The sequence below is a fragment of the Argopecten irradians genome, chromosome 11 (genome assembly GCF_041381155.1).
Source record: "Argopecten irradians isolate NY chromosome 11, Ai_NY, whole genome shotgun sequence".
Taxonomy (NCBI): Eukaryota; Metazoa; Mollusca; class Bivalvia; order Pectinida; family Pectinidae; genus Argopecten; species Argopecten irradians.
The window spans coordinates 18,954,340-18,970,956 of record NC_091144.1 but is presented as its reverse complement, the minus strand read 5'-3'; the positions used below and the strand labels follow the sequence as shown (position 1 = coordinate 18,970,956).

At 32.6% G+C, this 16,617-nt stretch overlaps 1 protein-coding gene across 12 annotated transcripts in view; it reads left to right on the top strand.

The window, feature by feature from the left end:
- Positions 1–16,617, top strand: part of LOC138334912 (uncharacterized protein DDB_G0286299-like) — a 42,779-nt gene that overhangs the window by 13,981 nt on the left and 12,181 nt on the right. For 6 of the 12 annotated variants that reach the window (XM_069283761.1, XM_069283763.1, XM_069283752.1 and 3 more), the window contains exons 2-3: positions 15,143–15,345; positions 15,768–15,806. In XM_069283761.1, the coding sequence (XP_069139862.1) occupies positions 15,143–15,345; positions 15,768–15,806 (242 nt within the window). Of the gene's footprint in view, positions 1–421; positions 670–6,879; positions 7,053–7,466; positions 7,515–11,461; positions 11,980–15,142; positions 15,346–15,767; positions 15,807–16,617 lie in introns of those variants that run through there. The other 6 variants (XM_069283764.1, XM_069283758.1, XM_069283760.1 and 3 more) reach the window with 5 other exon arrangements.

The window sequence follows — 16,617 nt, the reverse complement described above, 5'->3', positions numbered from 1 at the left end:
ATCTGCTTGCAGTGAGAAATTTGTATTGAATTCATGCTAAATGATAGCGACAATTTACGGTGGTTTTCTCCACAACACAGTATGTCTGAGGGTTTCTAAGATATGACATAAAGACGCGTTTCATGGTTGATAAGTCACAAGTCAAGCTTCCAAAATACCGTAAAATACAATTAAAGTCACAGGACCAAGAGGCTCCCATGGGGAATTCAACAAAAATAACCAATTTCATTCTTTGGAAACACTTTGCTGAAATACGTGTACTTCGCGTTGTAAAATAACACGATTTTGATAGATATGTCGGTTTTAATTAGGATTTTTACCCCCAGAAAACTCAAAATCTATTTTTATATATCATTAAGTGAAATGATATCCTCAGTTCACCCCCAATTACGATTTTTACTACCGGGAGTAAGTGCTATACAAAACATTGTCTAATTTACTGGAACCATTTTAAAGACGTAGTGATTTTGTTGACAAAGTTGAGTGCCTTAGTTTCTCTACCACTATGACTTGGGTTGACCATAAAGAACCAGAATTGTATTCCCGTTTTATCAAGGATTTATTTCTTATTTTACATTTTGTGTGATCATCAAAGATCGACCATGTCAGTATGTTACCAAACGTTTCTCGTCAATCCAGCTTTATGTGCAATACAAACACCTACCACAAGTAAGTCAAACTTTACCTTATATATCCACAGGTGTAATTACGGTTGTTGTGTCTATGAACTGTATACAATACCTTTTGTGTGAATGAATTAACTTCTAACATTGACGGGATAAAAATAGATAGCCTCGGGCAAAGTAGAGTTGCACTAAAATCTATAGATATCAATTTTAGTTCACTCTCTCTGATTATTAGATGATTTATCAAATATATTAATCATATGTGGATTAATTAGGATTGTTTTATGTACTAAATTTCATGGTGTCTACTACATTGTATCAATATATTTCCCATTCCTACTTGTATTTGATATCAAGGCACTGGTACATATTAGTGGTTCTGCGTAAACTGTTGATCGTTAATCGGTATCGTTTGCATTAAACGGTTCAGGTCCCGTATAACTGTTCATATCTTGGAATGACCTTTATAAACTTAATATACAAATATTAAATCAGATAAAAAATGTCGTAAACCAGGAACAAAAACGGATATTGTTAAATTGTAGAAAATGGTGTCTTTATTGAAACAACGCTATGACAGTATTTTATAACAACTTCTATCTGAAACATGATTCAAATCGTTGGCTGTGGTCGAGAATAGGGTTGATGTGAGAAAGGATTGACGTGTACATGGCTGTTATTTTGTGGGTTCTGAGGCAGCGATAAGACCACAGCGGATTTCTAAATTATTCTATGTGCATTTCAACTGTTTCGCTGTTCATATCACAATACAGTATCACATGATGTGATATTTATAGTGATCACAATACCTGGTATGATCGATTGTCCATAGAAGTAGTCATTAGGCTATATATGTATTACGCGTTCATACTTGACATGGAGAACGCATTGTTTACCACCAGAAGATTCCTTGTTCAATAAAACTATGTTTCCTTATTATCTGGTTCTCATTCTGTTTTAACCCGCCTAGGACATTCACGTTATTTCGTTGCCTGATATGTGCGTCGTTTATAGATTAAACACCCTGACATCTACATTTTCATTGTATTCATCAGACCAGGATTTCTAAAGGCATTTGAGCATTTTGCTGCTTAAATGTAGTAGTAGCAATGTGATTGGTTTCAAAATGACACATCATATCTAACGTGAAGAGTTAGTACACATTTGTTTTGGATGTCATTTATTATGACGTAACTAACAACTAAAATATCGAACACTGAAATAAGAAAAGAAGTCAACCAACTATTTGATCTGAAATGTTCGTGATGTGATTCGAACTCATTAGTTCCTTAGACGGCTCGGGTATGCCGTTTCTGTGACCATAATCAACAATAAAGAAGAAAACTTTCCATATTTCGAATAAGATTCACAATTCGTTCGCTATGCATGTCCTACCTGTTAGCAGTTGAATTGTTTTACAGTTTAAGGATATTCGTATATACTCACTCCCTATTTATTTATACAATTCAGTGGTATTTTGATTAAAAATGGGTTTAAGGCAATAGTTTTATTACGTCTTTCCTTAATGAAGTTACTTTTGAAGTTGATTGGTGTTGTTAGCAAGATATTTTCTTATATCGATATTGTTATTAGTTTAGATAATTACTTAATCATCACACATGGATGAGAAATTGTAAACATTCAAGAAGATAACTACACATCAAAGAATCAATATTGTTGTTTAATCCCTCCCACAATACGACAGGATTAACCAATTACTGGTTTTAACAGATTTACTGCTGTGTAGTGCAAATAAACAAAGGTTTGAGGATTAACTATTCCCCTAGAGCTTAACATGTTTTGATATGTAATTAACATCCCCATATATAAGGTCAGGTTCTGCCATCTTGGATATCTAAGAGCAAAGAGATAGCACGGAATATAAACATGTGATTGACTACTATAGAATTGAATCAGCATCTGGTGTTTCAAGTGTTACTACTCTAAATATAAAAAAGCGAGGATTAACTGTGGGAAAATTAGTTTGTGGTTTAAAGCTTTGAATATGAATGACAGTGACAAAATTCTCCAACTGGATGCTGTAGATAAGTAAAACATCCAATTGTATGGTTAAGTCTTAAACCAAACTTTGATGGCAACCGTAGAAAAATCCTATAATTATAAAACTCGTCATGTAAAAATGGATTATTTTATTCTTTTGTGATTGAGAAAATATGATTTCTTCGTGAAATTTACGTTGCTTATCAGAAAAGAAATATTATATTTGGGCAAGATGTTGTTCAACCTAAATCTACCCAACATGAAGGTGCATGTTTTGAATTCACACCATGGAGGAAACAACGACCTCTTTCAGAATATCACGGGGCAAATTGTAAACCGAAATCCAATCGAAAAATTTACGAACAGTAAAGTGTCGAGAGCATATTCCAGACTGGCTACTGCATGCTCAACTCGAATGGACACTGGTGTGAGATCACGTACAGCAATGACGTCGACACGTCGGCATACAGCAGCAGCGCATCCACAAAAATTGGCGCCGCATCCGCAAAAAGCGGTGGCGCAAGGACGCATTTCAGATGCATTAGCTCATGCTCACCGTCTTGGACTTGGATTTACAATGTACACCTATATACCATATCTATCGTAAGTCTCAAACTAGTGCTATCTGTGACTGTTATCTTATTCTCAATACAAATCGTGAAAAAATTATCAAAACCGAAGATTTTACAAATCAGCTAAGTCAACCAATATTAAACTTATAATGGCTTGTGATAAAAATAGACTACAATGTATCTTTAAATTCTTACAGTACGTGAAAATTATACCCTTCCATTTGAATTAGTATGTTATATCGCCAAGATGTCAATTTGACAAGTTCCTAACACATAATGTAATATATCAATATCCGTGTAAATGACATGATGTTTTTTTTGTTTGTTGCTATTTCTTATTCATTCCAGATCCTTTATGAAAATTATAACATATTACAAATAGATAAGGAATTCACTTTATCGGTAAAGACTATCCCAATTAATTCAGTTTTATATACCATCCAAAAGTAGGAGTGTGCTTGATTCATGTTGATATGGCTAGCCCTGGTATTTATTTTCGATTCTACATTTCACTAATTGTGCTGGGCCTTGAGCGTCTATAAGCATTAGACGCTTACTCTCCCAAATCACCTGGTTCTAATCCCTTTGCCTTGAGTGTTTATAAAAGTGGCGCTTTGTTGCTTTGTGTATATCCCATATTGTTGCGTTTGTGTTATACATCTTCTCACATCGACACGTGTTGAAACCACGTTGATTTATTCTGTTGATGTTAGCATTAAACATCGACATCTCACTCGGATTCTTTTGAACAATAAAATGTTCTATTGGACATTATCTTCTGAAATTTATCTATTAATTTTGTTATTTTTTTGATAACATATTGATTTTGTGTTACGTGGTATGGCACATGAGTTATAATGGATATAGGTATATTTTATTCTTTTGAATCCTTAACGTGATCTAAACATTTGAGTTGTGCAAGGGTATCCAGAAAATTGAACAACGACAAAATTTATTTTAAATCATATTATTTTATTCAAGTACAAAGTATAAAAGAAAATGTTCTGTTCAAAAGCGTGACATATTTTGAGGTTGTAAAGCTGAGGAATGAATCCTGCTGTGTATCATTGTATTGTCATTGTCGTCGATCAAGTGATTGCTTGACATCATTCAGGGATGAATTTTGATGGGATTTTTATACGTACAGGTGTACTTTCATGCTGATTTATCGTATCGACTATCTTGATTTAGGTGATCTAATTCACATGTAGTTATAAACAAGATTTTTCTATCATACCCTATTTATTACAACGACTTTCAACCGTTAAGTATGATCAACTCGATTTTTATGCTTTTTTAATTATTTCTTTTTAGAAAGTTGATAGAGAATATTATTTACACGATTATTGTTGGAAATGTTCATGTTAAATCCGTACGATAAGCTCGAATATCCACGTCTTATTAGTACGGTGTACAAATAACTTTGGAAGTAGGCTTGCCAAGACATTTAATAAGAATTTTGCAAATTTATTCAGGAATGGATTGTCGGGTAACTGTGCGTTTTGTTGATTAAAAAAGCTTCTTTGATAAACACTGATCGTCCTTGGTAACTTTGGATGTCACATAACAACAAAGTGAAGTGTCCTGTTGTCAAGGGGGAGTGTTGAGGTATAACCGGCCTTGTGCGTTTAAAGGGACCAGATTATTATTTCGGTTGAGAATTATGTTTGCTTCGTTGATTTCAACATATCTTAAGTACATTCAATTGATGATTTTTATTTATACCTGTATGTATGGGATAAACTTATTGTTGTATATACAACTATTCATGGTTGTTGTTCCGACTTACACATACCGTATGTGGAAATTTAGAAGGACGAGTGGTACGGACACAACAAAGTGGGTTATACAGGTCAGGGGTGTTTATAGGTATAGGGACATAGATTCTCATAAGTCGTATACACTATTGGGAATCACGCTCGTATCAAGTTCCCAATTATTCCTATTAACAGGCGTTTCTCCGTGTGTAAATGGGAAATAATAATATTTTCATCTAAATTACATTTGCAATATCAACTTATTACTTTTCAGGGATTTTTTTTTCTTATAGACATTATACTGTGTTTGTGAATACGTGGTGTCTGTCTATATATGTATTATTTTAAGTAGTACATAATTATTAAACACACTGTCCATAACAGAAATTTAATTGACATATGTACCCACTCCATACAGGGGACGCAACTCTGTCAGCATTATGTATTCAATATCAGTTGGACACGAACTATTTATTTTAGGTAAATCAAACCAGGATTAATAGGGTCAGCCAAAATAAAATCTTTCGAATATCTAAGATATCTCATTATTTTCCATACCCACGTCGACCTTGACATATAAAGATCGTTTTCAATTGATTTTAATGTTTACCGAGATTCAGTTATATCAAATAGTTTGCAGGCTGATGTGTCATGTGAGAGTTGAGCTTCATAAACTATTGATTATAGTCATATAGATATGTAACCCAACAACTAAATCGGTACATCTATTTTAAGGCTCCATATGCGCACATGTATCTCATGTTTAAGAGCTTTTTTTAAATATTGTAACTTTTGTAGACTAAAATAGAAATAGAAGCAATGTTCGATATATGAATAATAATACAGAAAGACAATTACGAGTTTCTAATTTAGGCAGGCATGGAAACATATTGTTAATGTAGTAATTCGTCTGTTTTATTTAATGCTTCTACACAGTCATGTCGTTTGGTTATTATTTAAGTGCAATCATCGTATTCAGCAAAAATGTACTGCTTTATTATATAATATGAACAATTAAAAATGTATATGTCATAACTGGTGGAAATTTTATCATCCTAATTTTCCTTCAGTAATATATTGAAAACCATACGATTTAGGTAATTTAGCTGAGCAAATCATTCAAATGCATAGGCAAATAATACTTTATAAGCATTTAAAACAACGCAGAGTCTCTGCAGTGAATAGTTCTTATTTTTTATACTTTTGTATGTTTAGATTAAACCATATATGAAGAAGGCACTTTATATTGACTAATATCATTGTAAAAATGTGAAATGATATTCTATTTGTCTTTGTGTAGCCTTTATACTGTATTGTAGACGTATATATATAAAAATTGGCAGTACGGCCAACATTTATTTAGAGCTCTTATTTCTACTTACACAGCATATTTAATCAGCATTTTTATTGAACTATTGTAATGTTCAAAATGTTGGTAATCTTTTGGTGCTAAATAACATATCAAAACTCTTCTTGATTCACGAGTATGAAAATTTCGGGACGTGGCACTGGCAAAACTGACGATTATTATTTCAACAAATCTAAAATAGTTGGTAATTTACCAACAGTAATAACAGACACGCGGATCATTTTCAGTGTCGGGTGCTGAAATGTCACAGAATGGTATCAAAGAAATGCACACTCCATTACAACAATTACCAGACAAATTTTATTGATTTCCTTAAGTAATAGTTAATATTTAATCATCATCAAATTGAACTGTTGAATATTTGACATAGGCGTCAAAATAATACACTCGCTGAAAATATACGTTATATGGTATAGATGCTATCTTGTTTAGCCTTTGGGAAATATAACACAAAGACAATGAAATCAATGACGCGCTTGACTGGCTTCATTGGTTGCTACGAACACACGGGCTAAGGTGATCAGCCTTTGTTTAAGACAAGCTATTGTGTTTTGAAATTTAAAATGGCGGTCCTATATAGAATGTGTTTCAATGTCAAGGATTATAGATGGTATTCCTAATAGTTTGTTCTTCATGGAAGGATAATATTTAACCCAAACATGCCGGAGATAGGGTATAGCCGAGAAAACTCTTTACCCGGCATTGACAGGAGACATTTAGATACCACGTAAGTAACAAATAGAACGGCTTTAGTACAAGGTAGCATCAATATTCTCAATTGACATCATAACGTACGTAATGCAATATCATAGTACATTTGTAAATATCATACATACGGTTTATCATATTTCTTAAACTCGTTACAACGTTTTCTATCGTTTTACGTCACTCATCAACTCAGTATCCACATCAATTGAAATGGAGACGCCTTATGATTGACATGTCAATAAAGTTCAGTTGCTATTTTTATCATTTTCAAATAAGTCAGAATGTATCGCTGAAATTTGTTAATAATAATTTATTAAGAATCATTTTGTCTCGATCATGGTTATCGTTTATGCAACCCACCAAAGTTTACTTTGTTCGAAAATAATTTTCTTGTCTTTTATTCAACATATCGGATATATTTCATTTTAACCAGATTGTAGATACAGCATATACACAAAATGTCATCATTTGTGTTAGAAAGGTAAGAGAGTAAAACATATCTGCATCCTATACAAATAACGATATGCTTTCAGTATAGTATGTTACAAAATGTAGTATTACTCAATACATAACATGACTTTACCATAGAGCTAACAGCATGATTGCAGCTTGTTGCAGTTACATATCTGCATATTTCATTTTAATCATAATGAACAGTTCACAAACACGTTATAACAGTATCTTATAAGGATATATTGCCATAGCTAAATCCATATCTAACAACATGTTCAACGCTCATCGTTAGCATATTTTTCATAAGCAAGAGATGTATATCATTTATATTCAATAACTTCGTTTTATGTAGCCAAAATCTAAATTCATATCCAACAGCATGTTCAACGCTCATAAGTAAGAAATGTATATTATTTATGTACAATAAATTTGTTTTATGTGAACAAAATTGTTACATGTAAATCCATATCTAACAGCATGCTCAACGATCATTTTCAGCACTTTTCCCATAAGAAAGAAATGTATAGCATTTGCATTCAATAAATTCGCTAAATAGCTAAATTAACATCTAACAGCATGTTCAACGCTCCTAGCAAGATATGTATAACATTTATATTTAATAGATGAGTTTTAAGTGAATAAAATCAAGACGTAGCTGATCATCACTAACAACATGTTACTAAATATTCGTGTCTATACCGCAGAGCGGTTCAGTGTCCGGCTTTGGTAAACCTGTCTTTATTTCTCATTATGTATCTGACCAGTATGCTGGATAATAAAATATAATATATCTTACTTAGTTATTATGCAATAGCTAAATCCATATCCATATGTACCAACGCTCATCTTTAGTATATTTCACAAAAGCATGAAATGCATAACATTTAAATTCAATAGATTCGTTATCTGAACAAAATCAAAATATAGCTGTTCATTACTGATTGTTTTTATGCTCTCAGTGATTTATATATATCGGGGAAACCACATGTTATCCGTGTCTATAACGCAGAGCGGTTCAGTGTCCTGCTTTGATAAACCTGTCTTTATTTCTTATTATGTATCTGACCATTATGCTGGATGATAAAATATATTATATCTTACTCGGTTATATTCCCATAGCTTTATTCATATGTACCAACGCTCATCATCAGCATATTTCACATAAGCGAGAAATGCATAACATGTACATTCAATAGATTCGTAATCTGAACAAAATCAAAATATAGCTGTTCATTACTGATTGTTTGTATGCTCTCAGTGATTTATATATATCGGGGAAACCACATGTTATCCGTGTCTATAACGCAGAGCGGCTCAGTGTCCTGCTTTGATAAACCTGTCTTTATTTCTTATTATGTATCTGGCCATTATGCGGTATTATAAATCATATATATATACCCTTTATACTGCATTAGCTCCGTCTGCAGTTTTCTATATAAACTATGAACACAGTAAAGTACATAGTAGCCTTAAATGACAGACCTTGTATACCAAGGCTATGTACTGTTTGTAATAGCGACGTCTATTCCATCATTCAATAGTAAAATAAAGCAAGCCTGGATTTTAGACACTATTTAATACAGATAACCGTACCAAACATTTTCTATATATTTGTCCGAGCTGAAATAATTTAAATGTGTAATTTGACATAACAATTCATAAGTTGAAGGGGGGTTTTAAACTTTGCATGACAAGTTGGACGTCGGTAAAGAAGCGTGTATTGAACACTACTGAATCGACGATACATATTTGTGGTAAACATTTGTGTATATCTACATTTTATGCCGTTCATACAATAGTACCCAGGTAAATGAGACAACAAATTGCAAAACAACATTTCACTTAAAATGTCGATAGATAATTGAACAAACACGAATATTTTAACTTGTTAGTATTTTATTTTTTATTACGTGAAATTGATGTACTGTAACTGTGTAAAATAACCTTGGTTTAATATCAGCGCAGTAATATTAGTGGGTTTTTTTTGGATTCTCAAAACGCGAACAACACAAGCGAAACATGATTACCAGAATGTTTTAACTTGAATTTGAAAATGTTCGACAGAATTAACTTTATGTTGGTTCTGAGCTCATTCATAATAACCTAAAATAAAATAATATGAAAATATATGAACTAAGAAAGACACCTGCCATGATGATAAAAACATGAGAATATATGAAATATAAACACTACGTCTTTGGCCTTATTAAGTTCGATGTATAGAGCAATGAAAACAGATCTCATAAGTTTATTCATATTGAATTTCGTCAATATTTTTTTCGGAACTTATGAATAATTCACGAAAATATTAAGTTAGATGTTAATTGATTGCAATATAACGCGAGTTTCCAGTGTTTAAATGGATAACGAAGTTCGTACTCGATGAGTTTCCGATAACAGCATTTGTTTACAAACAATAAACCACACACCAGGGCGGGAGTTAGGGTGTTATCTCGGTGTAACCGAATACGTTAATGTATTAGAAGGGTTTAAATAAAATTTTCAGTTCGGTACCTATATTTACCAGGCTTAGTCATTCTGTGAGCTTCTCAATACATGGAACTATTATTATTTCAAATTGATACCTAGGTTTACAAGCTTTTTAACGACAAACTGACGTTTTCATTCTCTTCGTTATAATGGAATGCACCCACGCTACGCTAAGTAAGCTTATTCATCATTTCAAGCTTACATTGGTAATAATTTAACCAGGTTTCGATTGTCTGTTTTATCAAGAAGTGCATCCTGTGATTTCATATCACTTGGAACATGTTTCCTTGTCTAAATGTTTGGAAACTTCCTCTCGTTTGACTTCTATGCCATCCAATCTTATATTTTCGACTGACGATAAATACAAGATTTCTGTAGATTGTATGCAATGAAGGAATCAAATTTAGTACCTTTTAAAATCCACGTCACTCAAATGATAAAAATAACTCAAATCTGCAGCAATAAAATCTTTATGCTTATATTATTATTTTTAGTATTTTCATTTTTATGATTGTTTTATGAATATTTGTATTTGAATTGGATATAAACATTTGTTTTGATGTACAATTTTAACGCCGCACGATGATATATTGGAACCAGTTATATTTCACTCAACGTAACATGCATTTGATGTTTAAGTGCCATTATCAAATACATGCTACGGAAACCTTGCTCTATTGTGATGCTAATGTAAACGAAAACGATTTCAAAAACGAAATCTTAATGTTTTTCTGACGCTTTTATAGTGACAATATTGTTGTGTCCAAACATACTTACCAAATACCTTAGCATTGTAAAGTCCCATTTCTCAAAAACCACTATGGATAAAATGCAGACCAGAGTTCTCATCAGCAAAACACTCTCGAACACCTGTGTGATACTATATCAAACATCACTTTTCATTTTCTGAATTGCATTACTTTCGAGAACCTAAAGTTTTAAATTTCATTACCAACAACAAAATGTTTACATATTTCTTTATTTGAATTTGGTAGTTTGCTCCTACAATTTCGTCGTTGTCCGTTTTATTTTCAATTATAATATATTTATATTTGATTTTGAAAACAAATGAGTCGTGAAAACGAAGTGGCATTATCTATAGATAGGAATAAATTACAAACATGCTTTTAAAACACCCTCCTGTATTAATATACAGTGACATACATCAGCACCCAACCGTAACCGCTTAATACATTATATACGTATATCGAATTTGCATACAATCAATGTAATTAAAATCATTCAATTTCGCGTCTATCAAGCTTTGGCGACTGGATCTATTGACAAATACGTGAATACGTTGACTCATAGAAATAGTTTGAGTCGCATTGAATGTCTTCTCGTAAACATCAACAAAGCCTTTTTGGGCGATAATAGAAAGGACCGAAGCTTTCATGCTTCAATAATACGGAAACGGAAACAGGTCCATTCCTATATTATCACCTGTGGGTTTAATCCAGCTTGAAGGTGTGAAGTAGACTTTTAAATCCGTCTACAGGCGTACTCTGGGTAGGCGTATTATCGCCGTTCCCGTGGTGACCTTGCATATATTGATATAATAGTACGTTTTTAAATGTCTTATTTCCAGTGTATTTCTTATCACATGAAGAACATATGATGCCAGTCCTATTGTCAAAGTGTCTTTGAGACAAAGACACCTGTGTGATGGGACTTAGTATTGTTTCAAACGTGACAATGACAGTTAAGAATGTAAGACGTCGTTAGGATGGATTAAGGATTTGTATAAAGCTCTGACAGAGAACTCGCATGATATCTATACGAGGATCAGTGTATGTTTGTGACAACTTGTTTTAGTAGTGCGACATCTTTGTGTACCTTTATGGAGACTAATATTGTACTGGCGGATATTTAATCCATTCCTTAACAAAATAATAGACATCCATAGACAAAATATTTCATTAGATTTGTTTTAATTGTTATCTCGAAATCCAAATGTCCGTTACATCCGGATCTCGATATAGCGGAAGTGGAAGCTGGAGCAGGTAATAATATGATTGCTTATGTTTTTATCTTGAAATGTAAACTACTGAATTTATCAGTTTTTGCAAAAACAATTATTGTTGTATAATTCCAAATTCAGCGAATTAAAGGTTCTTATTTTTATATTACAAAAAAAATATTAAGTTTGTTTCAAAATATCAATAATGTTAATTAATTTCGATAGAAAAAGAATACCAATGAGGAAATTGTAGGTTTGACATTGTGAGTTCACAAGCGCAATATTTACCGGTTGTGACGTTACAATAATAATATCGACTTGGTGTTTCTACAAAATGCAAATACCAAGTTGATGTATGCTGGGTATCGACCTCGACGTGACCATGAACATGTATTTACTAATGAGAAAAGCGCAAAATCAGAGCCTATGGAATATAACAGTATAATGCTAATCAACGTAGAACAGTTTTAAATCTAAACCTTTGGATCAACACCACACAATGCATATGGTACTTAGTGTTTTAGTAATTAGATAACAACACGCCTTGAAACACAAGTGACTTAGGTAAATAATTTAATTTTATAACTCATGGCCTCTCCGGGTCTCGAACTCACGATCTACGGCACCAAATCGCCTAGCCAAACATTTCTGCAGCTAATACTACTGTGTCTTACCCACATCCTCTAAAAAGGATGTTACCATGGCGAAAAATGATCAGCCTGCCTGAAATCAATAGTAAACTATATGCATGATATTATTTTGCAAATGAAGGTTTAGTTCTTTATCATCCTGGGCTTGACCCGTTGTGAAACTTTATCGAGAAACAAGCCTTCAAATTGTATTAATTCTTTCATGATAATCAGAACATTTGATGAGTTTTCTGTAACATTGTTGATGATGCGATATTCTAGACAAAAAATGTTGTTTAAACTTTATTTTCAAATTTCGAATTTTATCTTAATCATTACTTTCCTATATTTCTTTTTGTTAATGAAAGCAAATACGACTTTTACTCGCGGATCGGTGTGAATAAGAAAAGATATAGTCAAATTATCATGACATATTAAAACTTTAAATGTGTGTATCTTAATTAAAATCGCGTATTCACCTATATTTTAAAGTCATTGGATTAGAAGCGTTCCATTCCTCACATTCGTAACTAAGGCATCAAATACAGATCTCGCGCAGATGTCACCTAAATGGGTTCATGCTGTCAGCTTTTTAAGATTTTGCTGATGGGAGCAATGTTTGTTAAATTCCTAAATGCTAGACTGGTTAAGTGCATAAACATCAGACTTTCCTGTGTACCCGTGCTATTTGCCAATGCAATGATGGTTTTATATTTCGTATTGTATGGTTGTGTTTCAAAATAAGTATTTTATTGCATTGGGATCAGTGGTATTTATGGTAACTATGCTGGTCAAGATGAAATCATATTACAGAAATACATTCACCAATTTCAAATAAGTATATACAGCGTTTGCCACAACATAGTACAATAATCAATTTTGTTGCATGAATGAAATTGAATAAACCAATCCATCTCTTTTCAAAAAGTACTTGCCACAATAAAGTTTAAAGCAATTTTGCTTTCTATGTATGAATAGCTCGTTGATGACAATTCGATAGCGTATTTATCTGCCATTGATTGTGTGGATACGGGATTATACAATTAATTTTAATTGGTGTAGAGAAAACGGATATTGATCTTGATTGCAATCTGAGTCGCCATATATCCTTTATTTGGTCAGTGAATAAGCATGTTCGTAATTACTAGCGTAAAAGCCCAGGGGACCTGAAAACAAGTACATGTACACACTGTAGTAGTTATTTGTCCTTCTATAAACGTAATTATTTTAGAAGTCGACAACAATTTAAATTCCAATATTTAGCAATATCTATTTAAACGAGTTATTTGAAAATGGAGTTGTATCAATACAGTTTATAAGTTGATAATCATTTGAAAAATTTGATGGCCCGTTTCCCTGTATGTCAAAACGAAATAATGAAAGGTAGGTTATAGCTTATTTGTTCTTAGTCATATTCTCCTTAAACATCGTCATATTCACCCCACACAGTAAAATTCATGAGCTTGCGTTGCTACCAAGTTATTCAGATTTATCTAACGGTCTGAACATTATTTCAAACTCACAGTAAATACAACTTATTACCTGTGATAGTATTAATCACAAATTCACCCAAAGCTTATAATCTATACAATCCACGAAAAAATGAAAGAAATATGTTTGATGAGACGCATATAGTATAATGCCGATTAGCAAGTTCTAACAATGCATTCCCAGTCACGAAACCCAATGACGTATTTATTGCTGAAGTATTTGTCAACAGAAAATGAATTGTGCCGTTCAAACATCCTTGTATACGACACGTATAATCTTACATCTACCCAACTTCTACTTCAACAGCTGCACCCCGGCATAAGAGACATTGTAAAATCTCTCAATAGGCGTAATCTCGTTTTATGTAAATATACATGTACCTGTTACTGCAAAAAATGTTTTGGTGTAATAAACGCAATTAAGCATAGAAAATCACACAAACCGGATATCTGCGTAAAATTGACGATTACAGTTTCTGAATAAAAGAGAAATTTCGATTATGTATTCAAACCTAAGCATCGTCTATCGATCAATCTTTAATGTGAAGATAATGTCGTTAAAGTGGAAATACCAACTCGTTCACAAGTATTTATTGACCCTCAAGTGGGTGATTTAAGTCAGATTATAGCTACGTTATACGTTGGAACCTTAGAAAACAAATACAGATTGTTTGCATTTGTAATTTCCTATGCACCGATTTCTCATCCATATGTGTATGTTCGTATATGGTATGTACATTTTTACATGCTTTACTGTAAATGCAGCGGTATTAAAGTGTATGTTCAAGTTAAGGAATTCACAATGGTAAATCAAAGGCAGATATTTCATTCTCAATTCTACATAAAGAGACTTTAATTAACTATTTGATTAACTGTGGTGTGACCTAAAGCCATGCCATTTAATCTTAATTAAGTATATAAACCCGTAACTTAGTGTATTGGAATTGCATAAGGTTGCGTTTCAGCGAAACAGTCATATAAATACAGGTTTGAAACTTTAGATACTGATATTACAGTAAGAGCTGAATGACCATGTTTCCCATTATTTCAAAATCCCGTAGTTACATTTATGTCCTTGTATTTACAGGATTACCAGTGGCAGCGCTAAGTCCTCAGCAAAGCCACGTATCGACTCCACCCCTTCTCTTCCTCCTGCCAAACAAAATGGTGGACTGGTGACGTCACATGATGGAAGCCAAACTAGTAAACCACAGAGTCCCGAGAAATCAAAAAGGTCAACCGCCGACGTGAAACCACAGTCTATACCAAACATCTCACAGAAAAGCAATGGTATGTTTATTTTTGATATTAAAAGTGATCCATTATGGAGCAGTAACTCCATTGCCACTTCCATTGACTTAGAATATGTTCGGCATATATAAGTTATCGTTATTTACCTTGTAGTTGATTAACTGAATTCTTGGCATAACGATACCAAGCAAATAATTCTTTAATAAAACTTTATACTACCAACGAAAGTAGTATCTATTTTGATTCAATACAAAGGAAATCATTTCAACACAATCTAAGTGTTAATAGTACTATTTTGAAACAATATTTCCTTGAAGGCCAATAACAAATCAAACCATAATTGATTGTTTTGAGTATAGCTACATGTATGATTGTATAAAATTGATCAGATCATTTATTTATCAAATTATACAAGCGGAACGATAGAATGTTACAAAATGCGTACTATACTTTTAATCTAGATAAATCATCAACAACAGATAAGCGGACTAAGGGGAAAGGTTTGCATTTTTATAACTTTCTTCTATTCTTTTATTTGTGTTTTTATTGCACATGTGTGTTAGTATATAGTCTGTCTGTTCACTGGTTTTCTCTTTTATGCACACAGAACGCATGTGCACGAACAACGAACACAAGAATATTGAACATGGACGATATCTTACGTTTGTTACATATAATAATAAATATTTGACACTTCAATCTTAGTTAGCATGACTAAAGGATAGAGTTATAGCTACATATTATAACATATTAAATCACAATAAACACGTCAAAAATTGCTTTCAGTCGTTATGCATGATATAAGCAAGTGCAATGCATAGTATCAAGCTAAACAATAGATTAAAGTCAACTTTTTCAAAGTAAAACAATAAATGTAATGTCAAACTTAAGGTAGTAAAAAAAGATGTATATTATCTGGTGTTGCATTGTAAAATAATGTGTTTTAAGTCAAACTTTCATCGTAAAATAATAGAAGTAAAGTCAAACTTGACTGAGTAAAACAATAAATGTTAAGTCAAGCTTAACAATGTAAAACAATAGATGTAAATATCAGGCTTAAAAACGTAAAATCATATAAGTATCAGGTTAAACATTAACAACATAACGTAAGTATAGGCTAACAACGTAAAGTAAAGTATCAGGCTTAACACGTAAAACAATGTAAAATCAGCAATAATGTTTAAGTCAAACTTACATCGTAAAACAATATATGTTGAGTCAAGCTTAACATCGTAAAACAATAAATGCAAAGTATCAGACTTAACAACGTGGAGCAATAAATGCAAAGTATCAGACTTAACAACGTAAACA